The 16,923-nt window shown below is 43.2% G+C and overlaps 1 protein-coding gene across 1 annotated transcript in view; it reads left to right on the plus strand.

Annotated features, from left to right (window-relative positions):
- LOC143983497 (complement factor B-like) overlaps positions 1 to 16,923 on the plus strand; it is a 129,107-nt gene that overhangs the window by 103,079 nt on the left and 9,105 nt on the right. The window contains exons 15-17 of the mRNA XM_077483258.1: positions 10,106 to 10,209; positions 10,492 to 10,624; positions 11,164 to 11,213. Of these exons, the coding sequence (XP_077339384.1) occupies positions 10,106 to 10,209; positions 10,492 to 10,624; positions 11,164 to 11,213 (287 nt within the window). The remainder of the gene's footprint in view (positions 1 to 10,105; positions 10,210 to 10,491; positions 10,625 to 11,163; positions 11,214 to 16,923) is intronic.

A 16,923-nucleotide genomic window follows, 5' to 3' on the forward strand; every position in this document is an offset into this window, starting at 1 on the left:
CCTCCCATGTGAATGGGTAGCCAGGTACATTGTACACCTACCCATTCACCAAAAAAGTGTCAAAGTAAAAACGGCAGACAGTTTTGGACAATTTCTTTATTTAAAAAAAAAGTGCATGTACATTTATCAATCACAGCGCTTACAGACTGAAAAAAAGAAAAGGTTTTTCAGCTCTTATATAGGCAAGGGCGGGGCCACCTGGTGAGGCAAAAAAGTGACCCCCACCCCCTCTGATGTCATATGATGTCAATAGGGGGCGGGGTCACCCAGTTACATCACCGGGTGGCCCTGCCCTTGCCTATATAAGAGCTGCTAAATTGAAGACCGCCCATTCGGCGAGTCGCCTCTGAAAGAGGAGGATGCATTTCTAATTTTTTTTCTCTTTTCGGTCCGTCTGCTCCGTGATTGACACGATGGATGTTTTTACTTTTTTGACACTTTTTTGGTGAATGGGTAGGGGTATGGGGGTCCAGGATCCAGGGGCCACCTTGTTAAAGCATGCTTCCAGATTCCGATAAGCCCCCTGCCCGCAGACCCCGACAACCCTGGCCAGTGGAAGAGGGCCCTGCTGTTAAATATTATTTCAAATAGTGTAATTACATGCCCCTGTTAAACAGGGGCAGAAAAATTGGGCCTTGGGTGTTGGTGCCCTATACCAAAAATATTGTTGGAAGCTAGCATCCTCAAGATTCAGGTATAGGATAGAGGCAGCATAGTCTTCAAGGGATCCCAGATCCCTAGCATGTTCAATCAGTTACATCAGCATCAGAGACTTGATAGCTGCTGATCCAGGAATGATTCATTTTTATAAATGTGAGCCTATCAATGGAGTCTGTGGACAGATGAACTCTAATCCGTTACAAACCCTCCAGCAGCACTGAATGTGCATTCAGAAAGCAGGCCATATGCAGGACAGGCCAGTAGCTCGATTGAATATTGAGCAAGTTCTGGCCAGTGGTCAATCCTCAAGACCCAGTAGCACAGTGGATGCTCAGTTGGAAAGGTCTCCAAGTCTGCATTTGCCCCTAGATATTCCTGCACTTTATAATGCAGATGCTGCCTATGGTTGCTTGAACCTATCAGCCCTGGGTGCTGAGGACTAAAAAATTGTTTAAAGGCATCGGTCAGCCAGCCACCTTCTCCACGATCTTCCTCTGACCAAATGAAAACACGTCCAATACCAGGAAATGGTAACCTCCCAGGGTCTGGAAAAGCGTTACACAAACTTTTCTTCAAGGTGTCCTGAAGATGTTTCATCCTCTGCTTGCTCTGTGAAGGCAGGATGAGCTCTGAAACTTTTCCCTTGTAATGTGGATCAAGAAGGGTTGCCAGCCAGTAATGATCCCTCTCCTTGATACTACGAATCCTAGGGTCCTTTCGTAGGCTTTGAGACATGAGATTCTGAGTCCTCTGGGTCACTAAGGACGACACTGTCAGGAACTACCTCCTCCGAGCCACGTATAACTCCTTGGGTTTCTGGGGACTTAAAACCATCCCTTGAAGACTGCTGCATGTTATCCTAGACATCCATGCTCACACAATCCTCCTCCTCCTCCTCCTCTTCTTTCTCCTGTGTGTTAAGTGGCCCCGCAGGAATGCTATCTGCCTAAAGGGGCCTTGAGAGCAAAGGAAGTCCTTCTTTTCCTCCTGCTGTTCTGCCTCAAGTTCCATAGCACCCATCTGCATGGGCAGCAGCGGAAGGCACTCCGACCGGGAGCTGAAGAGGCGTAACCTGCAGCAACCTTCTGCTGCTGCCCATGCAGATCGATGCTATGGACCAATTGACCATAATATATTCTGCATATACACCAACTTCTGAGGAAGCGAGCAGAGCTCGCGAAACATGTCGAGTACAAATTTGTATATGTATATCATTTATTCCACTACTGTAATTAACATGTCAATGGTCAAATCATGCCTGATGATGTTTTTATGCTCATTTACAATCATGTTTTTGGAATTTGAATAAATCCTTATACTTGGTATGACCTCTATGACAAACTCATTTAAAGTCCCATGGGCAAACTCGTCTTGTTGTTACTTTTTCTAATCGGTTCTTGAATTTTTTTAGATTGTGGTATGATGTATGGCTTTTTGTAATCTGTTAGCATGCTTCACTTTGTCAGACAGCTTCTATATATGTGATTTCTTGATTCAACAGGTCTGGCAGTTATCAGGCCGGAGTGTGGCAAGTGGTCCATGGCCAAAGATAAACTTTTGCCTTTTTAGAATTACAGACCGCTAATTGATTGCACAGTATACAGCTGGTAAAATAAATATTGAACATGTTACCATTGTTCTAGGTAAATATATTTCTAAAGGTGCTATTGACATGAAATATTCACCACGTCAGTAACAACCAATGCAATCCATACATACAAAGAAACCAAAACAAATAAGTTCAGAAACTAGATTAAGTGTAATAAAATGGAATGACACAGGGAAAAAGTATTGAACACATGAAGAAAGGGAGGTGCAAAAAGGCATGGAAAGCTAAGACACCAGCTGAAATCTATCAGTAATTAGAAAGCAATCCTGCCCCTTGTCCTGTTACTTTTTTGCAATTTACTGTTGCAAAATATACTGATTACATTACATTGGTTACAGAAGGATTTCTAAACTTCTGAATACTCTAGTGGGCACTGTCGGGGCCATAATCCGGAAGTAGAAAGAACATAATGTCACCATTAACTGGCCACGATCATGTGCTCCTCACAAGATCTCTGACAAAGAAGTGTAAAGAATTAACAGAAGAGTTGTCCAAGAGCCAAGGACCACTTGTGGAGTGCTTCAATAAGACCTGGAATTAGCAGGTACAATTGTTTCAAATAAAACAATAAGTAATGCACTCAACCGCCATGGCCTGTATGCACGCTCACCACGCAAAACTCCATTGCTGAAGAAAAAGCATGTTGAAGCTTGTTTAAAGTTTGCTGCACAACATTTAGACAAGCCTGTAAAATACTGGGAGAATATACTGTAGTCTGGTCAGATGAGACTAAAATTGAACTCTCTTGATGCCATAATATACACCATGTTTGGAGGTCAAATGGCACTGAACATCACCCCAAAAACGCCCCATTACCAACAGTGAGGTTTGGACGTGTGAACATCATAGCATGGGGCTGTTTTTTAGCATACGGTAATGGCAAACTTCATATCACTGAAGCACTAGGAATAGATAGCACTAACAGGTGGCTCTGGGGGAGGATGGCACTTTTTTTTTTTTTACTTGCGGCTGCTGCAGCCGTTGATCTCTCCCTTCTCACATGCTGTCTGTGTGAGGAGGGAGAGCGGCGCTGAGAGATGATCTCATATGTTTACATATGAGATCATCTCACATTGGACATGCCGATCGCGCTGCAAATGGCTGCTGTGATTGGCCGTTTACAGCGATCTGTGGCTGGCTGTGTCCGAGGGACACGGCCAGCACAGAACTTCCCCGATGCGCGCTCATGGGACCGCGCATTGCCGAAGTAAACAGGAGGCCATTCAGGAACGGCCTCCTGGCAGTTAGCGTCCACTCTGCAGCCGTATTTCGGCTATAGGGCGGGCGCGAAGCAGTTAAAGGGTTGTATGCAAGTTTTGCCATAAAAATGGGGACCCAGGTACTGGACTAGGGGACATGTATCAATGCAAAAAAAAAAGATTTGAAAACTACAGTTTTTTCAGGAGCAGTGATTTTAATAATGCTTAAAGTGAAAAAATAAAAATGAAATATTCCATTAAATATTGTGCCTGGGGGGTCCCCTTAGTCTGCCTGTAAAGTAGCGCATCTGCGCAATGTTTAAAACGGTGCCGCAGCAAAATTACATTTCTAAAGGAAAAAATGTAATTCAAAATTGCTTGTGGCTGTAATGTAAAATCAAGGAAAAAATCCCCCCCCCCCCAGTCAATACCAGGCCCTTCAGGTTTGGCATTGCTATTAAGGGGACCTCCATGCCAAAATGAAAAAAAAATTGGCGTGGGGACCCCCCAAAAATCCATACCAGACCCTTATGCGGGCATGCAACCTGGAAGACAGAAAGGGGACGTGAGCGAGTGCCCCCCCACCTAAACCGTACCAGGCCATATGCCCTCAACATGGGGAGGATGCTTTGGGGTGTTGATGGGGACAAGGGCCTCATCCTGACAACCCTGGCCATTGGCTGGAGGGGTCTGTTGGTGGTGGCTTATTGGAATCTGGAAGCCCCTTTTAACAAGCCCTCCCATGTGAATGGGTAGCCAGGTACATTGTACACCTACCCATTCACCAAAAAAGTGTCAAAGTAAAAACGGCAGACAGTTTTGGACAATTTCTTTATTTAAAAAAAAAGTGCATGTACATTTATCAATCACAGCGCTTACAGACTGAAAAAAAGAAAAGGTTTTTCAGCTCTTATATAGGCAAGGGCGGGGCCACCTGGTGAGGCAAAAAAGTGACCCCCACCCCCTCTGATGTCATATGATGTCAATAGGGGGCGGGGTCACCCAGTTACATCACCGGGTGGCCCTGCCCTTGCCTATATAAGAGCTGCTAAATTGAAGACCGCCCATTCGGCGAGTCGCCTCTGAAAGAGGAGGATGCATTTCTAATTTTTTTTCTCTTTTCGGTCCGTCTGCTCCGTGATTGACACGATGGATGTTTTTACTTTTTTGACACTTTTTTGGTGAATGGGTAGGGGTATGGGGGTCCAGGATCCAGGGGCCACCTTGTTAAAGCATGCTTCCAGATTCCGATAAGCCCCCTGCCCGCAGACCCCGACAACCCTGGCCAGTGGAAGAGGGCCCTGCTGTTAAATATTATTTCAAATAGTGTAATTACATGCCCCTGTTAAACAGGGGCAGAAAAATTGGGCCTTGGGTGTTGGTGCCCTATACCAAAAATATTGTTGGAAGCTAGCATCCTCAAGATTCAGGTATAGGATAGAGGCAGCATAGTCTTCAAGGGATCCCAGATCCCTAGCATGTTCAATCAGTTACATCAGCATCAGAGACTTGATAGCTGCTGATCCAGGAATGATTCATTTTTATAAATGTGAGCCTATCAATGGAGTCTGTGGACAGATGAACTCTAATCCGTTACAAACCCTCCAGCAGCACTGAATGTGCATTCAGAAAGCAGGCCATATGCAGGACAGGCCAGTAGCTCGATTGAATATTGAGCAAGTTCTGGCCAGTGGTCAATCCTCAAGACCCAGTAGCACAGTGGATGCTCAGTTGGAAAGGTCTCCAAGTCTGCATTTGCCCCTAGATATTCCTGCACTTTATAATGCAGATGCTGCCTATGGTTGCTTGAACCTATCAGCCCTGGGTGCTGAGGACTAAAAAATTGTTTAAAGGCATCGGTCAGCCAGCCACCTTCTCCACGATCTTCCTCTGACCAAATGAAAACACGTCCAATACCAGGAAATGGTAACCTCCCAGGGTCTGGAAAAGCGTTACACAAACTTTTCTTCAAGGTGTCCTGAAGATGTTTCATCCTCTGCTTGCTCTGTGAAGGCAGGATGAGCTCTGAAACTTTTCCCTTGTAATGTGGATCAAGAAGGGTTGCCAGCCAGTAATGATCCCTCTCCTTGATACTACGAATCCTAGGGTCCTTTCGTAGGCTTTGAGACATGAGATTCTGAGTCCTCTGGGTCACTAAGGACGACACTGTCAGGAACTACCTCCTCCGAGCCACGTATAACTCCTTGGGTTTCTGGGGACTTAAAACCATCCCTTGAAGACTGCTGCATGTTATCCTAGACATCCATGCTCACACAATCCTCCTCCTCCTCCTCCTCTTCTTTCTCCTGTGTGTTAAGTGGCCCCGCAGGAATGCTATCTGCCTAAAGGGGCCTTGAGAGCAAAGGAAGTCCTTCTTTTCCTCCTGCTGTTCTGCCTCAAGTTCCATAGCACCCATCTGCATGGGCAGCAGCGGAAGGCACTCCGACCGGGAGCTGAAGAGGCGTAACCTGCAGCAACCTTCTGCTGCTGCCCATGCAGATCGATGCTATGGACCAATTGACCATAATATATTCTGCATATACACCAACTTCTGAGGAAGCGAGCAGAGCTCGCGAAACATGTCGAGTACAAATTTGTATATGTATATCATTTATTCCACTACTGTAATTAACATGTCAATGGTCAAATCATGCCTGATGATGTTTTTATGCTCATTTACAATCATGTTTTTGGAATTTGAATAAATCCTTATACTTGGTATGACCTCTATGACAAACTCATTTAAAGTCCCATGGGCAAACTCGTCTTGTTGTTACTTTTTCTAATCGGTTCTTGAATTTTTTTAGATTGTGGTATGATGTATGGCTTTTTGTAATCTGTTAGCATGCTTCACTTTGTCAGACAGCTTCTATATATGTGATTTCTTGATTCAACAGGTCTGGCAGTTATCAGGCCGGAGTGTGGCAAGTGGTCCATGGCCAAAGATAAACTTTTGCCTTTTTAGAATTACAGACCGCTAATTGATTGCACAGTATACAGCTGGTAAAATAAATATTGAACATGTTACCATTGTTCTAGGTAAATATATTTCTAAAGGTGCTATTGACATGAAATATTCACCACGTCAGTAACAACCAATGCAATCCATACATACAAAGAAACCAAAACAAATAAGTTCAGAAACTAGATTAAGTGTAATAAAATGGAATGACACAGGGAAAAAGTATTGAACACATGAAGAAAGGGAGGTGCAAAAAGGCATGGAAAGCTAAGACACCAGCTGAAATCTATCAGTAATTAGAAAGCAATCCTGCCCCTTGTCCTGTTACTTTTTTGCAATTTACTGTTGCAAAATATACTGATTACATTACATTGGTTACAGAAGGATTTCTAAACTTCTGAATACTCTAGTGGGCACTGTCGGGGCCATAATCCGGAAGTAGAAAGAACATAATGTCACCATTAACTGGCCACGATCATGTGCTCCTCACAAGATCTCTGACAAAGAAGTGTAAAGAATTAACAGAAGAGTTGTCCAAGAGCCAAGGACCACTTGTGGAGTGCTTCAATAAGACCTGGAATTAGCAGGTACAATTGTTTCAAATAAAACAATAAGTAATGCACTCAACCGCCATGGCCTGTATGCACGCTCACCACGCAAAACTCCATTGCTGAAGAAAAAGCATGTTGAAGCTTGTTTAAAGTTTGCTGCACAACATTTAGACAAGCCTGTAAAATACTGGGAGAATATACTGTAGTCTGGTCAGATGAGACTAAAATTGAACTCTCTTGATGCCATAATATACACCATGTTTGGAGGTCAAATGGCACTGAACATCACCCCAAAAACGCCCCATTACCAACAGTGAGGTTTGGACGTGTGAACATCATAGCATGGGGCTGTTTTTTAGCATACGGTAATGGCAAACTTCATATCACTGAAGGAAGGATGAATGGGAACATGTACCATTCTTGGAAAAAAATCTGCTGCCATCTACCAGGATGATGAAGATGAAATAAGGGGTGTACATTTCAGCAAGACAATGATCCCAAAAACAAAGCCAAGGAAACTCCCTCAATTGTTTTCAAAGAAAGAAAATTAAGCTAAATTTCAGTTAGCGGGTTCAATACTTTTCCCTCTGTCATTCAATTTTATTACACATAACTTCATTTCTGAATGTATTTGTTTTGGTTACTTTGCATGTATGGATTGCATTGGTTGTTACCGGCATGTGGTGAAAATTTTATGTCAATAGCCCCTTTAGTGTTGCAAAGGAAAAGTCTGCGCTATCAAATTAGGCTGCTTTCACACTGGGGCGGGAGCAGCGTCGGCGGTAAAGCGCCGCTATTTTTAGCGGCGCTTTACCGTCGTTTTAGCGGCGGTGTGCGGGCGCTAGCGGGGTGGTTTTAACCCCCGCTAGCGGGCAAAAAGGGGTTAAACCCGCCCGCAAAGCGCCGCTGCAGCGGCGCTTTGCCGGCGGTATTGCCGCGGTGTCCCATTGATTTCAATGGGTAGGAGCGGTATAGGAGCGGTGAATACACCGCTCCTTCACCGCTGCAAAGATGCGGCTAGCAGGACTTTTTTCACCGTCCTGCCAGCGCATCGCTCCAGTGTGAAAGCCCTCCGGCTTTCACACTGGAGTTAAAGGGGGCGGTTTTTTTCAGGCGTTACACAGGCGCTATTTTTAGCGCTGTAACGCCTGAATACCGCCCCAGTGTGAAAGCAGCCTTACTCTCGGTTTGAACCAATATTAATAGGTGTAGCCATTACCTAGAAAGAGTGAATCACTACACCTTACTCTGAGTGGAAAAGTAAACAGATGCTGCAATTAAAAAACCTGAATATAAGATTTAGCTATAAATGAAAAAAAAACTTCAATCTTGCAACCTGAATAAATTAATCAAACAAGTGCTCACAAATTTCCATGCCCAAACCATTCCAAAAGATCAATAATCAGTTAAGCAGTGATAAAAAAAAATACTTGGTGTTGATGAAAAATATCCCTGTTATACCATATACCATACCATATATAAAATATATGAAAAAATATAAATCAATATGTGAAATATATGGTGAATCTGCAGACCAGCAAAAACAAAGAAAAAAAATTAATTAAATCAATAAATAGTGTCCCCTGTGTTGTGCCAAACACTCTCACTCAATAGAACTACAAGTGACAGTAAACCATCGTTAGTGGTAAATGGTATTTAATTCAGGGGTCAAGTCCTGGGGAAAAAAGTGTGGGAACTCCCACCCAAGATCCACTCCCCCACCAAAAAAATAAATGATACGTTCATATGCACGAACGCTTCAAAAGTGGTATTTTTCATCTAATTTTCGTATTGTCTGTATGAAGCTTAACTGTTAGTACAAAAAAAAAAAACAATCCTCAATAAACATGAATACGGTAATTCTCTGAATAATCAGCATTCATTCAATTGTGCTTCCATGCAAATGTGAACATCATGTTCTGATCTTTATTGGGGAATTTTATTTTGTATATGGTGAGTTTACACTTTTTTCATTGAACAGAGTTTGGATAACACGGGGTTAAATGGAAAGGTCATAAATGAACTGCACATTATCTAGACAGAACACTTGGGGAGATAGTGATGTGTTCCTGCTTAGGAGATGTATGTTAGCTTGGGGGGGCTGCAAACTCTGCAGGGCTCCAACACACACTCGCTGCTATTCCAACCTAAGTTATTTCCACATAAACTTCCCTCCTGGCATTAAACTTTGCCAGGTATTGTGCTCAACTTACCACCCCAAACTGATGTTCTTTCCTCAGCTCTCCTCTCTCCCTGTATGTCCGGTGAGCAGAAAAGCTGATCTACCCGTCAGCTAGACTTAGACCTGATCTACCCGTCAGCTAGCTGTGATTGACAGGTAGATCGAAGCGGAAGCTGTCATCGGGCCCCCTACTGGCAATGCCTGAATGGTCAGGTGTGCGGCACTTACTATTGCGAGCTGTGTCGGTGGCTGCTGGTGTAGCACCTGCCACACAGCTCGCATACCTCAAAGTATTGCAGGACACGGCTGCTAACCGGAACTGAGTTCCTGTTGTGGAAAAAGTACAGGAACTCCGTTCCCATGCGTTCCCGCAGGACTTAAGCCCTGAGGTAATTGCTCAAAACAAGTCCACATTAATCAACTAGTTATAAAGAAAGTCCATATAATGCACAGATCAAAGGGATATTGAACTTCAAACAAAGTTGTTTCTCCAGAAATGTAGCAAAAACTGACACATTAGCAACAATCTATCTTCCAGCCCTCTCTTCATGCAGCGGTAGCGCACATCTCTCTGCAGATAATAGCTTTACAGGAAAGAAATATAATCAGTTGGCCGCTTACCAGATCCAAGATTCAGATGAGCATATCTCGGACCCAAGCCTCCACACAGAGCGATGTTCACCTCCAACTCCTCTCCTCCAGCACCTTTAGAAAGAAATTTACCTAGAAAAATGGTGATGTGTTCAATACTTATTTTATCCCCTGTATCCCCATACCTCCTTCTCCAGACTGTGGAAACCATCCTCACTACCAATATGACGTCAAAAGATGTCAACAGCCTGGTCTGACTTTACAAATGGGTAGTAAGAAATAGAACAGCTGAAGGAAAATCATAAGGATTTTATCCTATTTTTTTCATTTAAAAATGACTTTTCTCCATAGAAACCTTATTACTGTCTAGTGAGTTGGTGAAAGCGATGTTCGTTTCAGAAGAAAGAAGGGACGACCTTATACAGATGGATGTGCTGATAAAACAAGGGCAAAAGGTACAAAATTAATATTACTGTTTCATTGCTGTTTGTTCCTTTTTTTTGACCTTTAGTTCATAGGGACCTAACTTTCCTACAACCCGACCTAGTGCTGCCGTTGTCATATGCAGGTAGGTGGTACTAAATATCGCTTTTGCCGTCTGATAAATTGTTTTAATACTGCCAAAAGCAGCAACCTGTTGTCTGCTCACAAAATAACAGATCCACATTAGGGCATTCAGTGTCTGGGCTCAACATTTTGAGATGTCTTCCACCTATAATTGCTCTCCTCCTCCACAGAGACTCGACTGTCTTGAAGATGCCAAAAAGGTGAAAGACTTTGAGAATGTAGCAGATATTAGAGATGCTGTGACTGATAATTTCTTGTGTACTGGAGGGATAGAGCCAGTGGTGGATCCTCAGACCTGCAAAGGTAATGAGTTATATGGCTTTCTATTTTCTTCTTTCTGTCTTTATCCCTAATTTTAAAATATAACTTTACCTTATCCCTTCTATACCCCCCTACTACAAACCTCTCATTTTAGTTGGGGACCTTGTTCACTAACCATGGTGCACACCAGCATTGGTAGTTTTATATTCAACTTCCCGAGATGGAAGACCATGGAGTACGACGTAAGCTGCCTCCCTGCATGCCCACACAATATATTCATACAGCTCTAAAGTATTACTTAACACATTAGTACAGAGAACAATTCATATTGGTCCATACCAAATATGAGGAACAATTTACTTTCCCTACCACACTCATACAAGCATACAAACACATTGTCTGGGATCAGTTTGGTTTGATGACAACAGTCTAATGCCCATGCAAAAAATGTGAATTCATACAGACTGCGTGCGGGATATATCCTTGGTAGGAACTGACACTATGGCCCCAGAAACTAGGACTGTTAGTGAGACTACCAACAATTTTGCCACCATGTTTATTCCTGTTGTTGTCTCTTGCAGGAGATTCTGGTGGTCCTTTGATTATACAACATAACAAACGTTACATCCAGGTAAGACCAGTCTGACCAGGGATGAAGTGGGAACCTTAAGACTTGGAGGGAAAAAAAACCCAGTGACCCTTTTAAGATGGGTGCCATTTTGCCTCTTCAAATACCAACTTTCTTTGTCGCCCTTGGCATTCAGTTACATGGCATTTCAGAGCTGCAAAGAAAGTTGGTGCCAGACATTGTGATCACAGGTCTGAATAGGGAGCAGGTAGGTAAAAAAAAGCACAATATGTGTTGCTGACTGTGGACTTGGTTCCGACCAGTGTTTATCACCCAGCTCCATCCTATGAGTATTGTCATTAATCGCATGATTTCTTCAGTGGATCCTCTGGATCTTCAGGGCATCCCCTGAAAATGTCATGTGATTAAAGACAACACGCATAGGATGCCTCGCAATAGAGCAAACCTTGTTGGCTGTGTCTCTATAGTGCACCAGCTATTGTAAGTGTCTTTTTTTAAATCTTTTAATAAATGATTTTAAAAGGACTACTGCACAATAGAAGCTTGTATTTCTTTTTGAGCACTTTATAATAAGTCCAATTGAAGGAGGAGGTCACATAAACGTTAACAACAGTTGGAGAGTGAGAGGAGATCTGGGAGTTGCTTAACTCTATAGAGGGCAAAAGCATTTTGTGACCTATATTTCTCATAGGTCCATATTAGAAGGTCAGAGGTGTGACACACTGGAGGTGGAGCACATGTGAAAATACTATTTGCAATCGATCACTGGAGGAAATTGGGATATTGCACTGTGAATTTAAAAATCAAAAATCAGAGACTTTGTTTTCACATTTGTGTGTACAGTGCCTTAAAAAGTATTCATACCCCATGACATTTTCCACATTTAGTCATGTTACAATCAAAAACGTAAATGTATTTTATTGGGATTTTATGTGATAAAGACCAACACAAAGTGGCACATGATTGTGAAGTAGAAGGAAAATGATAAATATTTTTCAATTTTTCTTTACAAATCTGTGAAAAGTGTGGCGTGCATTTGTATGTAGCCCCCTGAGTCAATACCATCTTTTTTTTTTTTTTTTTTTTTTTTTTTTACAGCTGCAAGTCTTTTTGGGGATGCTTTGCACATCTAAAGAGTGAAATTTTTGCCCATTCTTCTTTGCAAAATAGCTCAAGCGCTGTCAGATTGGTTGGAGAGTGTCTGTGAACAGCAATTTTCAAGTCTTGCCACAGATTCCCAACAGGATTTAGGTCTGGACTTTGACTGGGCCATTCTAACACATGAATATACTTTGATCTAAACCATTCCATTGTAGCTCTGGCTTTGTGTTTAGGGTCGTTGTCCTGCTGGAAGGTGAACCTCCACCCCAGTGTCAAGTCTTTTGCAGACTCTGATGCCCTGTACACATGACCGGTTTTCCAGTCGGAATAAACTCTGAAGGTTTTTCTGACGGAGTTCAGACGGAATTCCGCTGAAACTGTCTTGCGTACACACGATCACACCAAAGTCTGAATGTCAAGAACGCAGTGACTTACAACACGTATGATGGGACTAGAAAAAGGAAGTTCAATAGCCACTGTGCCACCCTTTGGGCTCCTTCTGCTAATCTCGTGTTAGTAGAAGTTTGGTTAGAGACAATTCACGCTTTTCAGATTCCTGCTTTTTCAGATCCTTTTACTGCTGTTCAGTTTGTGCTTGTGGGTTTGTATCTGGTTTTCAGTGTGTGCAGTCAGTTCGTATCTGTTTTTCAGTGCGTTCTTGTCCGCTCATTGCTGATTTTCAGCTTGCTCTTCACAGGCCTTGTTGTTCTTCAGTGTGTTCTGTTAAGTTCGTTCTGACCAACCGTTTGTTTGAAACCATGTTGCGGGTACGTACTCGTCCTACAGTTCCTGCTGTGTGGGGGCTTGGTGTTGAAGTTTATACTTTGACCCAAGCCCAGTCCATGAACAGGGTGAGGAGGAGTTCATGGACCAAGAATTGTTTACTCCAGCATGACTAATTCTCTCGTATGCCTCTGCTGTGTGAGATCCAGGAGAATAATCCTGATGATTTCAGGAACTTTCTCCAGATGACGGACCCCATTTTTCACCATCTGTTGGCTAGGCTCACCCCTTATATTATGAAGCAGGACACCTGCATATGGCAAGCCATCACTCCGGAGCAGAGGCTAGTCACCACCTTGCGGTACTTGGCAACTGGGAGAAGTCTACAGGACCTCAAGTTCTCGACGGGCATCTCCTCCCAGGCTCTGGGGATCATTATTCCAGAGACCTGTTCTGCCATCATTCAGGTCCTGCAGAAGGACTATATTAGTTTTATCCTTTAACTTCACATTCTATGTATTTAATGTTTGCTAATGTATTGTATTTTCCATCATTCCCTAATTACCATGATTGGAATATGCTGTGAATGTCCCCTTTATCCTCATGCATGCTGTAAGATTTGAATGCTCCTTTTTTGGCCTACATGCATATTTGCCTTCACTAACCTCCCCAGCATGCTATCCTGGGCCCATATACACCTATAGCCTAGCCACTTTTAACAATGTATTTTGTCAGCTCCTTTCTAGTGCTTTTTTTTTGGCTCCCAAAGTCACCTCAGCCCCCCCCCCCCCCCTAACATTTTTACAATTGTCCATCAGAGGGGGTGAGCAATATAAGTGATGTTGGCCAAGAATGTTTGTTTAATCTGCTTGCAATGTTATGTGCAAAAGTACTTTTTTTTTTTTATGTTTTGACTCCACAGTTTCCTTCAATGGCACAGGAATGGCAGATTGTGGTATCCTATTTTGCCTCCCGTTGGGACTTTCCCAACTGTGGAGGGGCTATAGATGGGAAGCACGTCCACATCATGCCACCACCCCATTTGGGGTCTTACTATTATAACTATATAAAGGGTTTAATAGTAGTGTTAATGGCGGTGGTGTCAGCACAATATGAGTTCCTCTATGTGGACGTGGGGAAGAATGGCCGGATGTTGGATGGAGGAGTCTTCACCCAGATGTCTCTAGACTGGTAGCCTGGCATTGCCACCTGATACGGACAATGTGGAAGGACTCCCAATCGTCTTTATTGCTGATGAAGCATTCGGTCTGGGCGAGCACCTGATGAGGTCATTCCCCCAAAGGACCCTCCCCCCAGAGAGGAGGGTTTTTAACTACCGGCTGGCCAAAGTGAGAAGAGTTGAGAATACCTTTGGGATAATGGCCAGCCAGTTCTGTCTGTTTCTGACAGCAATTCATATGGCGGACTACAAAATCAACCACATCATGCTATCCTGCTGCATATTGCACAATTTTTTAAAGAGGAAGTAAAGCCAAACTAATTAAAAAAAAATAGACCCTGCAAGGTAAAGGCATAATAAGCTAGTATACATAGCAAACTAGCTCATTATGAATAATTTACCTGAGATTGAAGCCCCTGAAGTGACCTTGGCCGGAGCCGTGGTTACGTCACTCTCGCGCATGCGTGCAGGAGCTGCCACTAATGGCATGATCGCCGTTAGCAGCGGCATGCTCATTGCGCCTGCTTGCCGCTGTCTATGGAGCATGTGCCATAGACAGTGGTGCCGGTCTTTTGCAAATATCTCCTAAAGGTTTAGGAGATATTTCTTGCGACCCATTGTTGATGAGCAAACTTTTTATTCTGTGCACATTCACACGAGCGTTTTAAAATTTTTGGGTAAAATGTATTTTTTTTTTCAGTTTTTTACAATTTCTTGTTGTAAATAGGCATGTTTAATAACATAACATACAAAACTCTGGAACTTACAAGTTCAACGTAGAAAAAACAGGCAATATTCGACATTATAGTATGTTCAAAATGTCTGGATATTGTCTTCATCAAATGGGGTGATGTCAGACCTGTAAAAGCCTAATTTTGAATATGCACACAATTTGGAAGTCAATCCCATGCTAATGTCATTATGTGCTATCTGCCATCGTGGGGGATCAATGGACCTGTTTTGGGGGTGCATCCCCTTCCTCTCATCTACTTAATTTGGGAGAAAGGGGTTGCACCCACAAAACGCATACATTGATCTCCTGGGATGGCAGATAACACATGTTGACACTGTGTGCATCTTCAAAATTTGCCTTTTACTAATTACAAAAAATTGTGTTTTTATAACAATTATTAAAATGGTTGCATTTTAAAGATCTGTTAAATTCTCCCCAACACGTCAATCATGTTCTTCATTTGTTATTCAAGAAAATTTCATTTAGTTAGTCAGTTGGGGGGTTCCTGGTGTCCTCTGTTGAGTAGTGGTCTCAGAGTCTCTGGTCCTCTGAGGATGAAAAAAAAGGTATACTTTAGCACACAGATATTTAGGCATGACCAAATGCATCTAACCTGTATCTGCCCAAAACATCATATTTAATGAGCAAACAATGTTTCATACGACCGATTTACTGTGCACACTAACCTGAAAGTTACCATTTTAAAGAGGGATTCCACCAAAAAAAAAAATATTAAAAGCCAGCAGCTATAAATACTACAGCTGCTGACTTTTAATAAATGGACACTCTCATGTCCCGGGTTCCAGCGATGCCAGCAGCCGAGGCCGATCGATCGCTCGGCCCTCGGCTGCTGCCGCCACCATTCTAGCTGAGGGAATCAGGAAGTGAAGCGAATCGGCTTCACTTCCCGGTTCCCTACTGCGCATGCCCGAGTTGCGCCGCGCAATAGGAAATCTCCGCGCTGTCACTGGGACCCGTGTGTGTCCCAGCAGACAGCGCGGCAGGGCAGGAAATGGCGTAGACTCCCACGGGAGTCTATGCCCGGAAGTGGGTGTAAATACCTGTCTTTGACAGGTATCTCCACCCCCCTCCCCCCTGAAAGGTGTCAATTGTGACACCGGAGGGGGGGGGGATCCGATCAGTGGAGGTTCCACTTTAGGGTGGAATCCCGCTTTAAAATGTCCTACAGTAAATAAAATAACATGGTGCAGCACACAAGTAATAATAATAATCGGAACACACGACAACTATTTATTTTTCTAAGCACTTCCTTGATCCTTCTGTACTGATCCAGCTCCCATAGTTTCAGGTCTGACCAGCGTTTCCTTATTAGCTCCTTTGATCATCGTACCCAAAAATTTGTGTGCAGACTCTTCACAACTTTCATCATGATTTTGTCCTTTCTCACATTCATGTTGGTGTATGGTCAATTCTTGCCATCATATTTGTTCCTCCTCAAGATGTCCACCATCTCTACTATCTCACCAAAGGACACATTTGAGGCCCTAAATCTTCGCCTCTGGGATCGGAACGTTTCAGCCTCCTGGCTTTCCTCCTCGTGGAATTATTATTAATAACAAACACCTGATGTGTCTCCGCCATGTTGCTCCTACTGCGCGTCGAAGAGAAGGGGTGGGGAATACACTAGAAAGAACGTCAGGGGTGGGTGACGTACGCAACGCATGCGCAGTGTATATAAAGTAACACGTGTGTGCCGTATTACATTCAGTGTGCTGAGGAAGGAGGGCGATCGTTCTAACGAAGGTAACATCTTCACTTTGGGACATCAGTGGCCTATACTGCTTCAAGATTGAGGCCTATATTGGGATAAGATTGAGAGTTTAGGCTGATATTAGTGTTTTTGCCTTATGTATTGTCTGACAGAAAATATGAATCACTTTAAGGACCCAGCATTTATGGCAAGTTTCATTGACAAGTACAGGGAGATGCGGAATTTGTGGGAGGTGAAACACAGCTTATATTATAATAAACAAGCTAGGAGGTCAACGCTGGTG

This window comes from Lithobates pipiens, unplaced genomic scaffold (assembly GCF_037356315.1).
Source record: "Lithobates pipiens isolate NorthernLeopardFrog02 unplaced genomic scaffold, aLitPip1_a1.2 Scaffold_1, whole genome shotgun sequence".
In the NCBI taxonomy this organism is placed as follows: Eukaryota; Metazoa; Chordata; class Amphibia; order Anura; family Ranidae; genus Lithobates; species Lithobates pipiens.